This window comes from Medicago sativa, chromosome 7 (assembly GCF_051527215.1).
Source record: "Medicago sativa cultivar Bolivia chromosome 7, Bolivia_mono, whole genome shotgun sequence".
NCBI lineage: Eukaryota > Viridiplantae > Streptophyta > Magnoliopsida > Fabales > Fabaceae > Medicago > Medicago sativa.
Genome location: NC_140755.1, coordinates 5,812,037 through 5,835,381, shown reverse-complemented (window position 1 = coordinate 5,835,381; position 23,345 = coordinate 5,812,037). Strand labels below are relative to the sequence as shown.

At 30.9% G+C, this 23,345-nt stretch overlaps 1 protein-coding gene across 1 annotated transcript; it reads left to right on the top strand.

Moving 5' to 3' along the window:
• Positions 1-3,716: 3,716 nt before the first annotated feature.
• On the top strand, positions 3,717-9,132 carry LOC146903777 (SNARE associated Golgi protein family). Its single transcript, XM_085723374.1, has 2 exons — positions 3,717-4,064; positions 8,437-9,132. The coding sequence occupies exons 1-2, from the start codon at positions 3,742-3,744 to the stop codon at positions 8,873-8,875; spliced, it is 762 nt and encodes a 253-aa protein (XP_085579500.1). The 5' UTR covers positions 3,717-3,741; the 3' UTR covers positions 8,876-9,132.
• The last annotated feature ends 14,213 nt before the right edge of the window (positions 9,133-23,345 follow it).

Genomic DNA, 23,345 nt, shown 5'->3' with positions numbered 1-23,345 from the left:
AAGCTGGTATGCACCACGAACCGTGTAGCCTGCACAAGGATCAAGCTGCCACATCCAGGAATCTGTAACATTAAACTGCAAAAAACACTGCGAAGTAATGTGACACATTCCTGTAACATATCCTCCTCTCGAACACACAACCGTCTCCTTAAAATTAATCTATCGTTAGAGAGAAAAATAAACAAAGATACCGATGATATATATATATATATATATATATATATATATATATATATATATATATATATATATATATATATATATATATATATATATATATGGGGTTTGCTACAATAGACCCACTCATTTTCATGAAGGTCTATTTTAGCAAGATGCACCTTTTCTGTTTGGACAAAAAGACCCCTTACTTTATGTTAGAGAAAGACAAGATTAAAGGGACACAATTGTAATTGACATTCGTGTTTATTTTTTATTTCTAAATTCACTACTTTTTGGGTCCACTAATTCTCTTTCCTAATTAATTTTAGTTAGTTTCCACATCTTAACCGTGCTGCACAATTTCTGTCGCCGCCCACATCACAAAGACCACCGCGCACGACCACCTTCTCCGGTTCTTTTCTCTCATCTTGCTTGCCTCTTTATATCTCCGAATTTGCGTTACCGCCATCAACCTCTTCGGTAGCCATCCCTCTATCCTTCTCTCGTTTTTAACTTGCAGATCTTCCTTGATTTTTCTGTCTCATAAGTTCATAACCCATCTTTTATCTTTCTCTGCGAGACAGTCATTCCACCGCTCTCTTTTTTCTTATTTCAGACAACTTCTTCTTCTGTTTTTTTATTTTTATTTTGTTAACAAAAAAAATGGTTGCAGGTTTCATGGAACAAGAACAAAACGTGAAAAGAAGATAGTGAAGAGCAGTGGCCAATAGACATAGGAAAGAGAATTAGTGGACCAAAAAGTAGGGAATTTAGAAATAAAAAATAAACATGTGAATGTCAATTACAATTGTGTCCCTTTAATCTTGTCTTTCTCTAACATAAAGTAAGGGGTCTTTTTGTCCAAACAGAAAAGGTGCATCTTGCTAAAATAGACCTTCATGAAAATGAGTGGGTCTATTGTAGCAAACCCCTATATATATATATATATATATATATATATATATATATATATATATATATATATATAGAGCAATGATATTAGAACAACCATTTGCTAACAACTTCTATGACAACCTCATTTTTCTCTCTTTTCATTGGTCAAAAACAATGGAGAGAGAAAAAGAAAGAGAGAGAGTAAGAATAGAATGTGAGTATGAGAGAGAAAGTTGTCTAAAGGTTGTCAAAAAGTGGTTGTACAAATATCATTTCTCATATATATAATAGATTGATTTTTTTGAATTCATATAATAGATTGATGTAATATGAAAAGAGTGATAAAAAGAAAATAAAATATTAAAAGAGTGTACAAAAAATAAAAGTGTTCAAAAATATAATTGCTCTTTTTATTAATTTTTCTCGTTGTTGCTTTCTAATATATAGGAAGGTCATTGAGGCACTTAACCCTTCACTCATACATTCTAATAAAACAAGTCAATAGAAGAATGAAAAAACACCACAACGATCGACGTTTGCAATTTTAGATACAAACTAGTAAATAAGTATTTTAGGCCTCGTTGAAATTTGGGTCTAAATCATCATTAAAAAATCGACTTGTAAAAAGAGAAGTGTCTCCTCTTTATAAGCTTTTATCAAGAGTCTTGTGGAACTTGGGTTTTTCCTATCAATTATTATTATTATTTTTTTTACTTTTTAAGTTAATTGAATAACCAATATGGTGTGTATACACGTTCACACATCGATTATTCAATGAACGTAAAAGGTAATTTTTTTTTATCATAGCAAGGACCAGATGATGAAATATACAAATGATTATCCTTAGATCACTTAGTTCAAAATCTACTCTATAACTTTGATGTCCTAGTTTCGATACTCTGGCACACCAAAAAAAGTAATAAAATACATGAAATATACAAATGATTATCCTTAGATCACTTAGTTCAAAATCTACTCTATAACTTTGATGTCCTAGTTTCGATACTTTTCGATACTCTGGCACACCAAGAAAAGTAATAAAATACACATTTAATTTTAAAAGATTGTGTTTAAATACCAAGTTCAAACTAGAGACACATTCCCTCCATGCTCAAATATACGCAACAAATAAATCATGTTCACAATTTGAAATTTAAACAAAAATTGACCATTCTTGGATAGTAGATTACACAAATTTCTTGTGTTTCTTGGATTCTAAATACTTCCCTCAATGATGCTTAATTGTTAGTAACAATCAGTTTCATTTTATTCTTCATCGCTGTCACGAGATATGGATTATTGTTCTTATTCCTGAATGTATATATATCCCCGACTCATCGCAAAACCCCTAACAAACTTTTGATTGATTCCTCCGTAAGACTTAAGAATAAAAATAATTAAACCATATCAAATGAGGGCGAGTACTTTAGTTGTAATGTAAAACTTGTTACAAAACCAAATATACATTCGTGTCCTAAGACAAAAAAGTAGTAAAATTAGCTGATATTTAAGATGTATCGTATCAAAACGGCCTCGTAGCCTCTTCATCATCTAGTCAAGTGCGAGATTGTCTAGATATGAGAGCGACCATGTTGTGATGTGATTTGGTAAAGAAATAGTGATGTTGTATGCTAAAAAGTAATTCTTTTGGTATACTCTCTTGCTAATAATAAGGACCTCAATGAATGTCGTTGTTGTGTTAAATGAATTAGGTGAACAGAATAAATATGCTTAAGAGTACGTACTTTTGTTTCTTGACTTATAAATGCGTATTTTTTTATGTTCTTAACTAAAAAATCTGTGGCAGAGATTCTTATGATGTTATAAATATGCTAACAAAATTAGGGAACAAATTTTGACCCGTGGAGTATATGCATATTTGGAACAAAATTGTAATTTTGCATGTTTATGTTCAAAAATAAAAATAAACTGAGGCTTATTCAGAATGTTATAAAACTTTGTATATCGTTTCTATATATTTTTATAGATGTCACTACAAAAAATTCGATTTATAAGTCAAAGTTTCCGTTATTTTTGTTGCTCTAAAAATTCATAATTAATTTGCCAATTGTCAAAAAAATTCTAATTTTCTTTGGAAAACCATTTTTTAACATCCTAAATATGTCTTAAAAAAAAATCATAAAAAATTCAACTTTTAGATTACTTTTCTTGACTTTATATCTACAATGGAAAATATAAGGACAAAAATAGGAAGAATTTTAAATTACAAGAGTAAAATATGTTTTTTACATGACTATTTTTTTTTCCGTCAGATTTCACATATATTTCATTGTTATTTTGAAAAATTAACATTTTAGACCATATGACAGTGTCACACATATAGTCAACGATCATATCGTATTGACTAACGAACGAGACAGACCGATCTAACAATTTTATAAGAGTTGTTGATTTTTCTCTAATTTAAAGGGTATTACAAGAATTTACAATTTAGAAGTTTTTATTTTTTGCTATTTACTCGTGTTTATATACTTATTTGATTTTTTTTTTTTACAATATCCTATTTGTATACATTTTATTTTGAATATGTTTTACTACATCATATACTTAATTTATAGTTTAATTAATTATATTAAAAGAGTATAGTCAACAAAAACGGTCTTTGTATGAATATAATAGCAGATCGTTATCCTAAAATCTTCAACGCTGAATTAAATCAATAACATAATGGCGGGGTGGTGGTGGAAAACAGCGGTGTTAATAGCAATATCCGCCTTACTACTCCGATCATATGGCGGAGAAGCAATCGGAATCGGAGTCGGAATCGATAAAGAATCATTGATGAAATGGATGAGAGATTTATCTGATAAACTAGGAATTTGGGCGATTCCACTTTACATCGCTATTCATACAATTTCAATTGCTCTTTGTTTACCTTCTGCTATTTTTCTTGAAACTGGTGCTTCTCTTCTCTTTGGTTGGTTTGCTTCTGTTCTTTGTGTTTTCTCTGCTAAGATCCTCGCTGCTTCCTTATCTTTCTCCATTGGCAGGTAACATATGATTTTTCAGATCTCATGTTAATTTATTGTTAGAGATGTTATGTTTGAGCTATGAAGCACCGACACAGACACGAACACGTCGACACCGATAAAAATGTGAAAAAGAAATGAATTAATTGATCGTTAATCATGTGTGACACGCCTTCCATTAGAAGTGTTGTTGATGCTAGTGCACTGAAGCTCCCGCATACACAGGGTCCGGGAAGGGGTCCCACCATTTGGTGTATTGTACGCAGCCTTACCCTGTTTTTACACAAGAGGCCATTTCCAGGACTTAAACCCGTGACCTTACAGTCACATGACAACATCTTTACCAGTTGCGCTAAGGTTACCTCTCTTGTTAGAAACTTAGAATTAGTTGAATAATTTTGGTTAAGGTAGTTGTGATTAGTTTTTGGTAAAAAAAGTAGCGGATAACTGATAAGATAGTTTATAGTGGATGACTTATAAGCTAACTTATAGCGGATAGTGTTTGGTAACATTAACAGTTGAAGTAGCTTATAAATATGAAATGATAGAAAAAATGTGCATTTAATTAATTTTTGTTTTCAATTAAGTTTGTAGGGGTAAAATGGAGATAAAAAGTGATAAACTATAAACTACTTGAATTAACTTATCAAAAACCTCTATAAGCTCATGAAAATAAGTTATAAGCTTGTGTAAAAATGTCAATTATCAAACGAGTCTTTTTTAATCATACTAGCTTATAGAATGCTATAAGCCATAAGGTCAATTTTATGTCTTACTAAATAGACATCTAGCTGGTTATATTATTAAATGTGTGTTTGGTTTTGCTGTATGAAAATTGATATTGAATGAATTGATTTTGTAAATTTGATTTTGGTTAAACGTGAAGTGATTTATGTTTGGATGCATTTATGCAAGTGAGTTGAAGAATAAATTTGAGTTAAATATGGCGTTTAGAGTCGAAAGCTACAAATATTAGGTTTAAGTTTAATCAATTATGGAGGCAGAATCAATTCTATCGGAGAACATGCAAATATGTCAAAATCAACTCTAGACCTCTAGAATCAATTTTTGTTTTTTCAAAAGTGGAACCAAACATACACTAAATTTATCGTATTTCTTTATTGTTTCAAATCTTGTGATGATGTGAATTTTTTGTCGATGAGAAAAAGGAATAATAGGTGTGGATTAGTTTAACGAGAATCTAGTATTTTGTAGTTATTTGTTATGTTGTGGTTTATGAAGTGAGCTTATGATGTGAATGATGAGGTCTAATTGGATGTAAATTAGTTTGGATTTAATTTATCATAAAGTGAGTTTATGATATGATGAATTCTAATTGGATACTGGAGTGAAACTAATTTGTGCTGATTGTTTATTCTGATTGAACCCTTTGATGATACCTAGTGTTTTAGTTGTCAATTTGCCTTAATTATTAAATCAACTATTAATTTATTATGTTGTTTTAGGAAGTAAGGATCAATTGATGGTGTTTGGTAAATGGTTTAGTTGATAACTAACGTAGCTCATAAATTAAATAAACTAATTGTGTTTGGATAGATTGTATAACTACTTCTAAAGTAAGAGATCTGTATGCTTGTGATCTGTTGACAGTGTAAAACGGTTTACGCTCAAAGTGTATTATTAAAAATTAAACTCAATTAGTTTTATAGTGATGTCCAATGAGGTTCTAGTATTTTTGTAGTTTTTTAAATTGTGGTTATATATAAAGTGAGCTTTCGATAATGATGACTTCTAATTGGATGTTGAGTTAAAAATAATTTGTGCTGATTGTGAATTCTCATTGAACTCTTTGATGATACCTAGCATTTTAGTTGTTAATTTGTCTTAATTAAAGTAATAATTAATTCATTATATTTTTAACTCTTATGAGTTGTGATGAATGATGATGAAAAAAGCAACAATCAGTGTAAATTAGTTAGTTTTACACTGATGTTCAACGGGAATATAGTATTTTGTATGTTTTTTACAATTTGTTGTTATAAAGTGAGTTTATGATATGATGAAAACTAATTTATAATGAGAGTGCATTTTCATTGAACTCTTTGATGATACCAAGAGTTTTATTTGATAGTTTTGTCTTAATCAAATCAATAATTAATTCATTAAATTGTGATAGGAAGTTAGGATTTAGCAGGTTTAGGGGTGTTTGGCAAACAGTTTAATTGATAGCTAACCAAGCTCTTTAACTTAATAAACTATTTGTGTTTGGATGTGTTCTTACTGTTTATTTTCACTTTAAAAAAATACAAAGAATTTGAGGTGGATTAGAGTTGAATAGTGTTAGAACAGCAAAGCTGGCTCTAAAGTAAATCGATAAATAAACACATAAGAACACAACGATTGATTACAGAGTTAACCAATTATGCTTACGTCTCCGTCAATAGATTGGCTACTGAGTGTACTATTATGTAATGCTTGGGGTTACACAGTACAAGTTGCGTTTAAATACTGCGGTTCAAATTATAAGTTTACCGCCGAACCGTCTGCCTACTTTTAGCTCCACTTGCTCCGCTCTAGGGTTTGACCTATTATTAATATTAATGACTATGAGTCATACTCAACTAATTGGGGGATGGAGAGTAAGCTTTACATAAGCTGTATCCGTAATCTATATGAGAGAGCTTACTAAATAAACTGAAAAATAGTTTTATAAGTTTTTTCAAACAGTTGCATACATGTTTATATCATTAAGGAAGTCTAAAAAGTTCTTTTGTATGTCGATTTATAGGCCATCAGAAATTTTGTGGTTTCTTTGTTGGAATCAAACGTGAAGCTTATATTAAAAGCAGGGTTTTTAATCTACTGCTGCAGTTTTCAACTTTTTTTAATTTTCATTTCAAATTTTCAAGTTATTCACCTCAATCTTTGTAATCAAATGATTGGTTGGAATAATTTGAGATGAAAGTTACTGGCTTCTCCTGTACGGCTGTACCAGAGGAAGCAGAGGGAATAAGAATTTTTCTTCTGTTTTGAGTCACCAATCTTGTCTATCATGATCAATCATGCAAACAGAATTGGAATTTTGATTTCCTAATATTGTCTCTGTGAAAGGACTGCTGGGAACATTAGGTTTTTATTATATTTGTTTTTTTTTGTTATGCTAGGCTTTGGAACCTTTTTCTGTGCAAATATTCTATGGTAATGAAGGGTGCTGGTTTGCTGACTTTTGTGCTTATTTTTGTTTTGTATACGGAAGTTATATTCTTTCTTTGGTCTTTCTTTTCTGGTTACTTTTTTACTTCGCATCTCAATAGCACTTTTTCTTGTCTGTAAATGAGTTAAAATTGATAGAATAGGAATTTGTAAAGTTTTGCATCTTCATTTTACGGAATAATTAATGCTTTTCTTGCATACAGTTGATTTCATAAATAAACATGTTTAAATTTAGGAACTGTTAATCAAATATCTGATGTTGACTGCTTTGTTTTGTTCAATTTTGATTTTTGTAATTATGTTCAATTTGCCTTAAAATTTTGTTGAAAAATTTGATAAGTTGGTTGAAGGTCATATGTCAAAAATCAAAGTCCTTATTGCTGATATTACACTCAAACTATTGTGTATTCTTTTTGTTTTTGACTCCTGTGATTTTTTATTTTAGAAGAGCAAAAAAATGATCTCAATTATTGAATTTTTTTTTTTTTTTTTATGTTACATGCTCATACATTACAAATCTATTTATAAAAATGTATCCTCTTGGTTTCTCATCCATAGTTGGGATTTCTTACATGAGTTACTTCAAAAGAAGTAAATAAGTTTCCTTAACATATTTAGCTATACCGAATTATATCATTGGGAAAGGGAAGAATTATATATTGTCTGATTCAAGTTGGCCTTTAAGCATGTTGAGTCCATGCCCTTTATAGCTTCACTGGAATAGAAATTCAAGAAAAGCCATTGCCAGTTTAAGTTATTGCTTCTTTGACTTTACTTTGGACAGCTAAAACAAACTGTCATTGTATGAATTATAAGTGGTAGTTTATAGGATGAATGAATGAGGCAGTTGTGTGAAGACTATTCTAGCTTAACATGTCTAGTCTAATAGTAACAATATGTAGCACCGAGCCACCAACATTTCACTTTAAAGGCATGTCGGACACCGACACATATTATTACATCCAATTTATCCTGTAGCACCGACACTTCACATTTAAGGCATGTCGGACACCGACACATATTATTACATCCAATTTATCCATTTTCTCAAATATTTATCACTGTCGTGTCCAGATCTTTGACAGTGCTTTATTAGTAACAACTAACAAGGAAAGCCATATGTTGATAATGTATTGTCCTCTGGATGTTCTATATGTAATTCATCCTCTTTTTATCTTCCCTGATCTGATCTGAATTTATGTCATTTTGAGTTCTTCAGGTTAGTATTCAGGAATTCAACCTCAGCAATGGACTGGGCTAGAAGGAACAAATATTTTAAAATCCTTGCAAATGGAGTTGAGCGAGATGGTTGGAAGTTTGTTCTTCTTGCTCGGTTCTCGCCTGTGCCATCCTATATCATTAACTATACCTTAGCTGCTACTGAAGTTAGGTTCTTTTTGGATTTTCTTCTTCCTACCATTGTCGGATGCATCCCCATGATCTTACAGAATACATCTATAGGAAGTCTTGCTGGTGCAGCTGTTGCTACAGCCTCTGGCTCTAAGAAATCTCAATTTTGGTCTTACTTTTTCCCCATAGTTGGTATTTTATCTAGTGTACTTATTTCTTTGAGAATTAAAAAGTATTCGTCCCAAATTTCAGTACCGGAAATTTCTTCTGACAAAGATAACACTGTTGAGTCAAAACAACAAAAATAAAATTATCTAGTAGTGAAGAGGCTGTATGTTTTTCTGTTATTAAACTGGTGCGTGGTTAGTGCTCATTAACCGTCCTTCAGTTTACCGATCGAACTGTCTGTTTGGGACAATACTGAAGAGACTGTAATTTTGTATAACTGCCAATTTTGTTGTTGTTAGTATTAACATTTACATGACTTTTATCTTCATGAATGTTTTGTAACTTTTGTTATGACTTGATCTTCATTTAATCTGGTAGTTGAACTTCACTTTGGTTATGTGTGGACTTTGGTTGGGATTTTTCTGATGAAGCCTTTCTTTTCTTTACATGGGGTAGTGAGTGGTCCTACGCAAACACTTCACTTAAATGCAGCTTAGTGGTTGGTGTAGACGCCAACCTTTTTTCGACTAAAACTCAGATCTAAGATCTAGCAGTAGATTGAATACACAGCATTTTGTGATTGGAAGGAATGTGTTATCCTTACGCTATTTTAGCACTTACTAAATGTTAGAATTCTAGTACTAAAAAAAGTAGTAAAAATATATATTTTTTACTACTTTTGTGAAAAGAGTTCTAACGATTCTCGGTTTTCGTCCCTTTATGCAAATCGGATTAACGACATTCAAGTTTTTCAGGTATTCAAGACGACTGTGGTAATTTGATCGAGATCAAACAATCTAGATTTTAATTTCAAATAAAAATATTGAGTATGAGATGTAGACCTTTCAATCTCGATTTAAGGATTATTGTTGCTTTGAATGTGTCAAAATTTGATTGGAGCAATCATGGTCCCACTTTATGTACTACCAGGTTTTTTGTTTTTAACAACAGTACCACCAAGTTGCTTCATATCTGTGTACCTGGTGCATCTAACATCATGGAGATCTATTTGATTTATTTTCTCCCACATGTGATGCATTTTTTTGGTTACTACTAGGAAAGTTTGACTTCGTAACTTTCATCAAGTTATCTTAATTATTTGAAAAAGTATAATGCTCATTAAAATACATGCTTAAATAAAAAGTTAAGAATTATATGTTTTTAGTCCTAATAAGGGACAAAGAGTAACTAGTTTAGATAACTTGTAGACAATAACAAATTGGTACAAAGACTAAATTGTAAAGTTTATAAACGACTTAAAAATATGCTTGTTAACCTAAAATATAAGACTCCTTCAAAAAAAAAAAACTAAAATATAAGATGTTTATTTAATATATTGTTTTTATTAATTGATGCGACAATAGAAGTCACCCACCACATCATAAATTAGTAAATTGTACACTGCCACCCTGCAGCAAATTAATGTCGGCCAAAAAGATATACATCTCTATTCTCTTCTACAAGCAAATCTATTGACTAATGATATTATTCAAAAAAAAAAAAAAATTGACTAATGATATTTGAAGAACTAAACGTTGACAATTGATATTATTCAAAAAAAAAAAAAATTGACTAATGATATTTGAAGAACTAAACGTTGACAATTTTTAGAGAAATTCAATTTGTTTTTGTAACAAAGTAATAAAGATTAGAAAGAATAAAAATATAATGAGAGTATGAGAGATCATTATCTTAAAAATTCTCAATTTTTTATTATTCAAATACTATTACTTAATTTGTTATTGTTACAACTTCAAATAACAAATATTTAGATACACTTATATAAAATAAAAAAATTAAAATAAAATAAAATTATTGTGTTTTAATTATTTCATTTTATGTATACGTGTTCAAATATTTTTTTATTATGGTTGTGTCCATAAAATATTTGCTCTTATTTTACAACAACAAGTGGCAGCAATTCCATTTAGAGGACTTTTTTTCTGTCACGTTTGGCTTTTTATCATTAAGTTTGAAGGGGCATTGAAGGAATAGGACACTGCTAGTGCTATATCCCAATATTATTGAGAAAAAGTGCAGATATGTGTGGGCTAGATTTTTTTTTTGACGTTATGTGTGGGCTAGCTAGATGAATTTGAGTTTTGTTAAATTAATGCACCGCCACACTAGTTGTTGACTCAAAAAATCGGCGTGGTGGAATGCGTGTGCATTACACAAATGAGTTTTGTAGATATTTACACCTTTATTTAACATCGTGAGAGGGAAAGAAATGGATATTGAGATATAGGATAGTTACAAGTTAGCATTAGTTATATTGTAGTATATATAGTTATAACCACCTTATTAGAATGTATTTTTTTATCATTGTAATATTTACTTTTATCATCAATATAAATATTCTTTGAGTTTTCTCTTATTTCTTTTATGGATGTCATGTTTCATAACAATAGAGAAAATTATGTAATAGATATGATTGATAGTTGATGCGATGGAAAGAGATATACCGAGTAATTTATAGACGTATGATTCATTTAAGTATTCAAAATAGATGTTTTTATTGTGGATGTTTTTAGAAGACACAATAACTTTGAAAAATAAAAACAAATTAAAAATCTGTACATTAGGTGGAGTTCAAATACAAATATTATTAACTCGCTCTAAAACTTTAATAATGAACCTTTTAAAAAAGACTTTAATGATAAAGAAAAGAAACATAAAGTTTTATAATTCATGGCAACTAACTCAACCCAACATAGCATATGTTTGGGGTTAACTTCAAAAGGAAGAAAGAAGACAATGAAAAAGGTGAATACCAAAAATTGGGTGGAAAATATTAGGCTATTTCTTTTTCCACGTTTTTTTTTTCTTTTTCTTGTGTGCTGTATTTAGATTATAAACTCCAAAAAAGTAGAGGATTTTTGAAGGTATTTTAACGTGTTTTAGAGGACATTTAATTTCAGATTATATTTATACTATAAGCTTGTCTCTCTCTTCCAGCCCACGTACCTTGTTTTCTATCTTTCAAATATCAAAACAATTAAGTTTACAACTCACCAATCCAAATCGAGTAAAAACCAAAGCGACGCTCAAATTTAGCGTTTCAATTAGGAATTAGTAGCTTTTCTCTATTGTTTGGAATTACATTATCTATATTTACTTTTTTGAATGAAAAATGTTAGTCGGCTAGTTTTTATGTTAGTATTTTCTCCTTGTTAGAAATTGACCTTAAACCTTTTAAACTTTTAGTTCAACCCATTATCTACCTTAGCTATTTGAATGCTATAGTTTATTCAAGAGAGACATTGATTATTAACATAAATTATTTAGATGAAATAAAAGAATCGGTTAAGAGAGATATAGAGTTATCAAAAGTAGAACATTGACACAAAGAATCCGGATTCGTTTCCCTTTATTATACTGAAGTATTGACTGAGCTATGTGAGAGTCAAATCTCAAGACAAACCTAACACAAAAGCAAAAATATTGTAACCTTGTTCACTAAGCCCTAACCCTAGAGACACCACTTCTTATTTTCATTTCAATCTGATCCTTTCATACTTTAATGTGTTAGACACAATTGTGATTAACCTCCGAGTCAATTATACGGTAGCTTTGGCTACCTAATTTTTCAGATACTCCAATAAATAATTAAATTCAAGTGGTAATATTTAACCATATAACAGAAGAAAATATATTTTAGTCTTCAAGATATTTTAGTCTTCTGGTCAATCCAATCATTTCCTACTTAAATTCTATCTTTAATCGAATCCTATATCATTCTAGTCTCTTTAGATTTATGGGACTAAAATGGAAAAATAAAATAAAAAAGGAGATGGATGAGCAAAAATTTGGTGGAAAATAGTAACCCCATATTCACATATATCTATTCTATAGGCCTGTTTTAAGCCCACCAAGTTCACAATTTTGTACAATTCTTCCTCTCTCGTCTCCTAGAAAATCTGAAATTGTTCGTTCTATAATTTTCAGATTTTAGAATCCTATACATGATACGTGTTTTCCTGTATTTTACGAAGAGAAAATAATTAGTCATGTTTATTTACTATCTTTAGCCATGATCATTTTAACACTTTTGGATTCTAGGATCCGAACAAAAAAACAATTATTTTTTTTACACATTTAGATTTTAGGATCCGAACACCCATTTTACATGCATCGTACCACTCTTATGTCAAAAATTAATTTTCACATTTTTTTCCATATTTTTTTTTTATCATAAGAGGGATTCAAAACATGTAAATTGGGTGTTTGGATAATAAAATTCGAATGACTCGATATCATAATATTTCCCCATGATTTTTTGGCCTAAGACGGTCCAAACATGTAAAAGGGGTGCTCGAATTTTAAAATCCAAAGTACTTTTGTTCAGTTTGGATTCTAAATTATCATGATGAGGAAGATGATGCTCATTGATCAGTTTGAATGAGAGGAAATTTAGTTCAAAAAATCAAATTCCCTTGTTACTTAATGATAGAAGTCCGCAAAACAAATCATGATATAAGTTTCCTTTTTCCTTTCTTCATGATAGAAGTTGCCTTATTTCCTTGTTACTTCATGCTTTACTGATTCACATGTAGTGCATTTGCCTTAGTCACTTCTTCATGATAGAAATTGCGGAAAACAAATCGTGTAGTTTTCATATAGCAAAACATCAATAATCGGAGCTTGACTCATGGCGAAAATGGCGGTGTCTTTGGTTGTTAACAAACTACTTCCACTATTAAGGGAAGAACCCAAGCTGTTAAGGGTATTCACAAGGAATTTGCAGACATTAAAGATGAACTGGAAAGAATTCAAGAATTCCTTAAGGATGCTGATAAAAGAGCCGAATCAGCTGAAGGAAACATCACTAGTGAAGGAGTTAAAACACGGGTGAAGTAGTTTTTCGTATAGAAAATATCGTTGATGACTATTTGATCCAGGTGGGGCAGAAGCCTCAGGATCATGGATGTATCTTTCATCGAAAAAGTGCTCGTAACTATATTTTTCAAATGGATCGAGTGTCATTGACTTATGAAGTGAGAAACTACTTGCAGCAAAAGACGTACGTTGTTGTGTTTGATGATGTTTGGAGTGTACATTTTATGGTGGGTGTTCAGATTTGACTATAGTGGGTGTTCTCCAAAAGAACTTATTAATATAGCTTATGAAATTGTCAAAAAAATGGCTAAGGTTTACCACTAGCATTTGTTTCCGTTGGCGGTCTTTAGTCTACAAGAGAGAAAAATGTGTTTGAGTGGCAGAGACTTGGTGAAAATCTAAGTTTAGAACTAAAGAAAGATACACATTTAATTCGGATGAAAGAAATTTTAGGTTTAAGTTATGATGATATGCCTAACTATCTCAAGTCATGCTTTTCGTATTTTAGAATATATCCATAAGATTATGAAGTTAAATCAAAGAGAGTGATTCGACAGCGGATAGCTGAACGGTTTGTGAAGGAGAAAAGGGGGAAAACTTTGGAAGAAGTAGTAGAAGGATATTTAACAGAGTTGATCCATAAAAGCTTGGTGCAAGTATGGAGTCGATGGTAAAGCTAAAAGTTGTCGCGTTCATGATCTACTACACGATTTGATCCTTGAAAAATTTGAGGATTTAAATTTTTGCAATCATATTAGTGAAGATGGACAATCATCCTTAAGTAGAATAAGTCGGCACCTATATCAATAACAACTGCTTCTGATTTCATGGCGCGTATTGAAACCTCCCATGTTCGGTCATTACTTGTTTTTACAACTAAGGAATCAAACGTAGACTTTGTGAGGGAAATCCTTACAAAATACAAGTTGTTGAAGGTTCTTGATTATGAATCTTCTCCATTATTTGATCCACTTGAATTATTTAAACTTCAGGCATGCAAGAGTAGCTGATGTCCCAAAATCCATTGTCATGCTCCAGAACCTAGAGACTTTAGACGTAAGGAATACAAATGTTATCGAGTTGCCAAAGGATACTAGACTAGCAAAGCAAAGCATAGAAAAATAAGACATCTTATCGGCTCTAGATAGTCTTTGATTCAATTAAAGGATGATATTGAAAAGATGACAACCCTATAAACGTTACATTTTTATTAATTTAGGTATGTATGGAGCTGTAGACGTAATTAAAGAGTTAGGAAGCATTCAAGTTTGGAGAGAAAATTCTTCTTCAATCGATAAAGCGAGTTGGGTTTTGGAGGGGAAGGGAGGGAAAGGAAAGGCTTATGGAGAGGTAAACCCTTGTTTGCGAGTTTTAAAAAACAAGGGAAAGGTTTTGGGGGGTTTAGAAGGGCTTCATTTGTTCAATTTTAAAGTTCCCCCAAATTGGGGGGTTTTGGGGGGTTAAGCATACAAATTGACAATTTTGCCCTCATAATAATTCAAATTGACAATATTAGATATAACCTAATTATTACGATCTTTTTTAAAAACAGCTTTTTCTAAACAACTTATTTATCAAAAACAACTTATTTATGCAAATTAGCTTTTAACGACCTCTTTTTCAAAATCAGCTTATTCAAAACAGCTTATTCATCAAAAACAGCTTATTACGACCTCTTTTTCAAAAACAACTTATTGAAAACAACTTATTCATCCAAAACAGCTTATTACAATCTCTTTTTCAAAAACAACTTATTCAAAACAGCTTATTTATCCAAAACAACTTATTATGACTTCTTTTCAAAAAACAGCTTATTTATGCAAAACAGCTTATTACGATCTCTTTTTCAAAAACAACTTATTCAAAACAACTTATTTATACAAAACAACTTATTACCACGTCTTTTTCAAAATCAGCTTATTCAAAACAACTTATTTATCCGAAATAGCTTATTACGACCTCTTTTCAAAAAACAACTTATTCAAAACAACTTATTTATCCAAAACAGCTTATTACGACCTCTTTTCGAAAAACAGCTTATTGAAAACAACTTATTTATGCAAAACAGCTTATTACCACGTCTTTTTCAAAAGCAGCTTATTCAAAACAACTTATTTATGCAAAACAGCATATTACGATCTCTTTCTTCAAAGAGGTCGTTAAAAAGCTGATTTTCATAAATAAGCTGTTTTGAATAAGCTGTTTTTTGAAAAGAGGTTGTAATAAGCTGTTTTGGATAAATAAGCTGTTTTGAATAAGCTATTTTTGAAAAAGACGTGGTAATAAGCTGTTTTGCATAAATAAGCTGTTTTGAATAAGCTGTTTTTTGAAAAGAGGTTGTAATAAGCTGTTTTGGATAAATAAGCTGTTTTGAATAAGTTGTTTTTGAAAAAGAGATCGTATTAAGCAGTTTTGTATAAATAAGCTGTTTTGAATAAGTTGTTTTTGAAAAAGAGATAGTATTAAGCTGATTTGTATAAATAAGCTGTTTTAAATAAGTTGTTTTTAAAAAAGAGATCGTAATAAGCTGTTTTGGATAAATAAGTTGTTTTGAATAATTTGTTTTAGAAAGAGGTCGTAATAAGTTGTTTTGCATAAATAAGTTGTTTTGAATAAGTTGTTTTTTTGAAAAGAGATCGTAATAAGTTGTTTTGGACAAATAAGTTGTTTTGAATAAGTTGTTTTTTGAAAAAGATATCGTAATACGTTGTTTTGTATAAATAAGTTGTTTTTTAAAAAAGAGATCGTAATAAGTTTTTTTTATTTTTATAAATAAGTTGTTTTTGAAAAATAGATCGTAATAATTTAATTTTTATGAGATAAGTTGTTTTGAATAAATTTCAAGATAAATTCCAAAGTATAACACAATGTATTGTTTTTAAGAGAAAAAAAGGGTAAAATAGTAAAATTATAACATAAGCCCTCCATTTCCTTTTCTTGTTGGTTTTTTAACTCCCAAACAAGGGGAAGGTTTTCCCTCCTTTCTCCCTTCCCTCCCTTCCCTTCCCTTCCCCTCCTAAGCCTTTCCTTTCCTTCCCCTCAAAACTCGCAAACAAAGCCAAGGTAAACTTCATATCATTAGTTTGAATTGGTTGGCAGTGTGACCTGAGGGTGCTCTCACTTACCAGCCAAACTCTCCCTCTCTCTCATTGAGCCAAAAATATACAAGGCTCGGTAATCATTGAGCAACACCTTACACCTATGTGAAATTCGAATTTTTAGAGGGTAGGGTTGGATTTTCGGATTTGGAAAAGTTGTGATGATTTTTGGTGTTAAAATGTGTTTTTGGAAGGTTTATGATATGTGGAACGAGTTTTGGTGTGTGGGTGTTGATGAAGGATTGATTTTTGGGTGTTAATGGAGGTATTTTCTTGTGTGAAAATGGAGTTTTTGTGTTGTTGGAAGTGAGGAGAATGGGGAAGAAGAGAGAGTACGGTTGTGGTTTAATTTAATGGGGGAAGAGAGAGAAAGTTAGAGTTTTAAAAGGAGTGGATGGGGTAGGAATGGTGGGCCCAGCAGATTTTATTTTTTTTATTTTTTTTAAAAGTTATGACGGCCGTCACGAGGGTGACCAGCTGACCGTCACACCCATTTTTTTTTTTTTTAAGAAATGGAAAAAAGAAGAAAACAGAAATTAATTAAAAAACAAATACCTTAGACTAAAAACTCGTGGGTTGCCTCCCACGCAGCGCTTTATTTAGTGTCGGTAGTTCGACTTTTCAGCGCATGACCCTTAAGGAGGGCACATCACTAGGGTAGCGACATGTCCTACTTTCTCTGCTGGATGGTAGTGCTTCAGTCTCTGGCCATTTACTATGAACTTTCCGGTGGATTCACTCCAAACTTCAACTGCACCGGATTGGTTAACTCTAGTTACTTCAAACGGTCCACTCCATCTGGAGCGAAGTTTTCCAGAATTAAACAAAGTTCTGGAATTGTAAAATGGTACGGTAGCTGAATGAAAGCTTAAATTACAATAAAAATAAACTGTTTCTAAATAACGCAATTTCTCTCTAAAAGGCTTGGTATCTTTAAACTGATTCTTCCACATCTATTTATAGGCAAAAACTCCAATTAGGTGCTTCTGGTCGTGTCCCTTATGGTGGAGAAAATGCAAGAAGTGGGAAAAACTGCTTCTAAACGTGGGGAGACTTTTTCAACTCGGCGCCGTGACGGGTGTCACAAGGGGTGACGGTTTGCCGGTCATGGGTCGTGACAGTCTGCTGGTCATGGGTTATGACGGGTGTCATGCCAGACGTTGACTTTTGTTGACTTTCTGGTGACTTTGAGTTTTTCTCCTATTTTCACCGTTTTTCATCATTTTGACGTGCGACGACCTTTATCTGACAAATACCTGAAATAGACACACAATACCAACATAACATTGCAAAAATCTATAAAATCAAGATCAAAATATGTGTAAGTTGAGTCAAAATAATAGTGCATTTTACGTGTTATCAGTAAAATATCAGGGGAAAACAGAGTAAAATATCAGAGTAAACAATAACAATTTGACAAATATCAGGAATCAGAAACAAATTATCAGAAACAAGAAACATTTTGAGATAGTATTTTTAGGTCCAAAATCAGGGTATGACAATTATGCTCCGACGTCATGAATTCCATGGGCAACTTATGTCAAATTACTTGTCATTTAAAATTGAATTTTTTTCTTCCTTCAAAAAAAAAATTTGAATTTTTTCCTTTATTTTGGACTAAGATGAATTTTATTCTTCATCTTTTACATGTTAAGGTATGTTTTATTAAGTAGAAAAAGGTATCTCATTTTAACATAAATTGATTATGTTATTTGGTTATAGTTGTTGATATTCTTTTTTTTGAAGAGGCATAGTTGTTGATATTCTATAACTCATGAATTTGACAATAACTTAATTACTACTATTCTTTAAAGAGATAAGAGTAATTTTAAAGACATAGTGGAGTTGTCTTATAGATGTGCCACATAGGCACAATCCAAGCATTATAATGAAGCAAGTTTCAAATACAAAGATATATAGAAGATAAATAGATAGATAGATTTTGTTTTCTTGTATTAAAAGTTACAATTTATCTTATGAGAAAAGAGTCTCAATTTGATACAAATGACACTCACATGGGCAGACCCAAACGCATCACCTCCAGGCCCATCAAGCTGAATGACTATGTCACCTAGTCCACAAGGCCCAATGGAAAGCTTTCTAGAATGATCTCATGAGTATTATCATCGTTGGAGAATAAAAGCTGTCAAATTCTTCATTCCTATTTTTTACTGTCCTTTATCTTATCCTTTATGTCCTTTTATTTTGATTATTATGAGCTGGCAGCATCTTTTCTTTTGTATCAGGAGCCTATGAGGCTGCCTTCTATTGTATAAAGAGAGAAGTTTGCTGATAAAATAAATATATGAAATTTCACAACTTAGTTTTTTAGGTAGCATAGCTATAGCAGTAGTAAAACTTTCCTATCACAATTATAGTCAGGCCCGGCCCTTGGCATGTGCAAGGTGAGCTACGGTGCCGGGCCTCGCAATCTTAGGAGCCTCAAAATAAATAAATTAATATGGCACTCAAAAGTGTTAGGTATATAAAATAAAATATAAAAAATCAATAGATATATTGGAATAGTTTAGTAGTAAAATAGAATGCACTTGAGTCATCGGTCTTGAGGCTCACTCCCGAGAATTTGTGTGAATTTGAACCAAATATAAAAGTCTCAATTACATACACAACTATTAGGCCATTACAACTTAAAATGCATTTCAAAGTTATCTATGAATGTAGAAAACTACTATTTATCTTGAATTTTTTGTCATCTATTTTCATTAACAAGCACGCCTTTAGTAAAAATAATTGCTAATTTTAATTTCGGTGGCTAATAATCATTATACGAGTGTTATTTTCAATTTAAATAGAAGATTAATCTCTTAAAAAAATTGTGCGTTTTTTTTTATTATTAGGGGTCTATTTTTACTACGAGAGCCGAGCCTCCAGTTTTATAGGGACGGCCCTGATTATAGTATAATTATTTATCGGTGCAAGGTAGTGAAAGAGTACTTTTGAGACTTGGGAAGATGAATAACATCATCATAAAAGAATATATGTGCGGATTAGTGTAGAGAAGTGTTGTGATTTAGTTAATTGGTACACACTTATTATGAATGAAAAAACTCTTATTATGAATGAAATCAAAAAACTTGCAACTAGTAGTATAGGACATTAATAGTTATAGGACCACTTTGCATTGCATTTTTCTCTCTTACAGCCTGTTTGTTTGTGCAGAAAGTTGAGAGGAGAGAGTTAGCTACGACAGATTATAGGAAGAAAGTCTTAATTTCTTTCGTTTGGCAGGCGAAGAAATAGCAGCGAGAGAAGTTTAAAGCATGGGACCCACCCCAAAAACCTTTCTCTTCAGATATGCCAAGAAAGCCCACCATTTTGCTGTTTTCCAGTTATGCCACTAACTCATGACAACACGTCATTGTCTTTTATGTTCCAACATTTTATTCAATTAAATTAAATTTGCACACTAATTAAATTAGATTAATTTAATCATCCTATAAATTTTTAATTAAATAATTGTTATCTTTAGACTATGTAATTTTTTTTTTAGTAAAGACTAATGTAATTTATTTAAAAAATTTAGTGCAATTAAAATAAAATCTAAGGTAAATAACAAAATACATTCCAATAAAAATAAACTTTTAACACAAGGATATTGTTGTCTTTTTAAGAATTAAACACACTTCTCTCTCTTCTATTTCTCTACTCTTTCTTTTAAACCAAACACCACTCTAAATCTACTCTATTTCTCACATCTTTCTCTCTTCACATATTCTCTCTTACCTATTTCTCTCTTCACAACTTCTCTTCTACACCAAACACACCATTAAATACATAGTACATACCCCAATAGACTAAGCTCTATTGCTGCCTTATACTGAGAAGGAATTTCCATCAATTAAAGTGGTACACACTGCCTTATATTGTAGAGACCAGGGGCGGATCTGTGTGAGGCTGAGTGTGGCTATTGCCACACCAGCCCAGCCCATTCTTTTTTTTATTTTTTATATACAGAGCATAATTTTTTTTTTGAAATATACAGAGCATAATTATATAATATATATGTTCTATTTCGAAACATAATGTGACATTATTCTTTGGTCTAGTGACACGACATTTGTGTTTCTGTTTGTGTTTGGTTGTTGTCGGTTCAACTTTTAACTTTTGCGTTTTTTTTATAATATTTTTCATGATAATATAAACAACATAAAAAAATAAATTTACTCGTAAAAATCGAACTTGTGAACTCCAAACAAATTGACTTGATTATCTTCCAATAAGCTATAATGCTTGCAATGTTTTTTTTTTTGCAACTTTGATATATATATATATATATATATATATATATATATATATATATATATCTATGTATGTATGTATGTATGTATGTGTGTGGCGCGCGTGCGTGTGCGTGAATGTGTGTACGCGCGCGCGCACGAGTTCTAAGATAAGATTTTGTAACTTACGTTGTGCATTATCTATTAATATTTATTTCTCCAAAAAATTTAGTCTTACTTCCTTCAAAAAAAAAATTAGCCCCACTAATAATTCAATCTCAGATCCGCCCCTGGTAGAGACGTGTTTACTATCGGTACACACTTATTATGAATGAAATCAAAAAACTTGCAACTAGTAGTATAGGACATTAATAGTTATAAGACCACTTTGCATTGCATTTTTCTCTTATTATTGCCCCGTCTTTAACTCTCATCATTGCATTGCATTGCATTTCTCCTTTCAAACTTAATTTTTCCTTATAGGACCACTTTGCATTGCATTTCTCCTTTCAAACTTAAAAAGTATGACCACCAACAAGAAAATAATACACTATTTGAAGTTAGCAATTTATGCTATACTTCTGCTAGTGGGCGAATCAGCGGCAACTCTATTGGGAAGACTATACTATCAGAAAGGTGGTAAGAGCAAATGGCTTGTTACTGTTATGGAACATGCAGGTTTTCCATTTCTCATCCCATACTATACTTTTTAAATTTATCATCCAAGACACTTATTATGGAACATGCAGGTTGTTAGTAATTTTATTTAAGTTTATTTTATTTTATGCTTTAGAAGAGGGTTGTTAGTAATTTTATTTAAGTTTATTTTATTTTATGGAGGCACCTAGGTCAGTAAAGCCATATGGTTGTTCTAGTATACCAATTTGCAGGACACATCTATGATATATAATATTTTGATGTTATAATTTGATCAATTACATATATTAAAATAAATAATTACATATGGTTGTTCTTTTTTAATATTGTTTACCATATAATGTCTTCCGTAGAGGTGTCAATATCATGGGGCCTTGAAGTTTTGGCCCCAACCCATATAGTAATGGGGCTTAAAAATCCACAAGATTAAAAGGCCCACATTCATGCAAGCCCACAAATCAAAAGCCCCCAAGCCCCAAAATTTCTATAAACATTTTCTTTTAAAAATTTTTTTTTTTAAAAAAAAACTATTTTAAAAGTTTTTTTTAATTCAAAACAAATTATTTATACAAAATAGCTTATTACGATTTCATTTTAAAAAACAACTTATTCAAAACAATTTATTTATGCAAAACAACATATTTATGCAAAACAACTTATTCAAAACAACTTATTTATGCAAAAGCTTATTCGAAACAACTTATTTATACAAAATAGCTTATTTGTGCAAAACAGCTTATTCAAAACAGCTTATTTATACAAAACAGCTTATTTGTGCAAAACAGCTTATTCAAAACAGCTTATTTATACAAAACAGCTTATTCCGATTTCATTTTAAAAAACAACTTATTCAAAACAGCTTATTTATGCAAAAGAGCTTATTCGAAACAACTTATTTATACAAAACAACTTATTTGTGCAAAACAACTTATTCAAAACAACTTATTTATACAAAACAGCTTATTCAAATAAGTTGTTTTGAATAAGTTGTTTTTTAAAATGAAATCGGAATAAGCTGTTTTGTATAAATAAGCTGTTTTGAATAAGCTGTTTTGCACAAATAAGTTGTTTTGTATAAATAAGTTGTTTTGAATAAGCTGTTTTGCACAAATAAGCTTTTTTGTATAAATAAGTTGTTTGGAATAAGTTGTTTTGCATAAATAAGCTGTTTTGAATAAGTTGTTTTGCATAAATAAGTTGTTTTGAATAAGTTGTTTTTTAAAATGAAATCGGAATAAGCTGTTTTGTATAAATAAGTTGTTTTGAATAAGTTGTTTTGGACAAATAAGTTGTTTTGTATAAATAAGTTGTTTCGAATAAGCTGTTTTGCATAAATAAGCTGTTTTGAATAAGTTGTTTTGCATAAATATGTTGTTTTGCATAAATAAGCTGTTTTGAATAAGTTGTTTTTTAAAATGAGATCGGAATAAGCTGTTTTGCATAAATAAGTTGTTTCGAATAAGCGGTTTTTAAAAAGTCATTCTAATAAGTTGTTTTGCATAAATAAACTATTTCGAATAAGCTATTTTGTATAAATAAACTGGTAAGAAAAAAATTATAATATGGGGCTTTATTAGGCCCACAAATAAATAGATTTTATAGTGGGTTTGGCCCCAAATAATTCTTTTCAATTAGGGGGCTTTAATTTAGTGGACTTGGTAGGGGCTTTTTTAAGTGGGCTTTGAAATTTGGGGCTCTATTGACACCTCTAGTCTTCCGTGGTAATATTGTTTTCCAAATAAAAGGAACAATGTACCTTCACTAGTAAACCCTTCAAT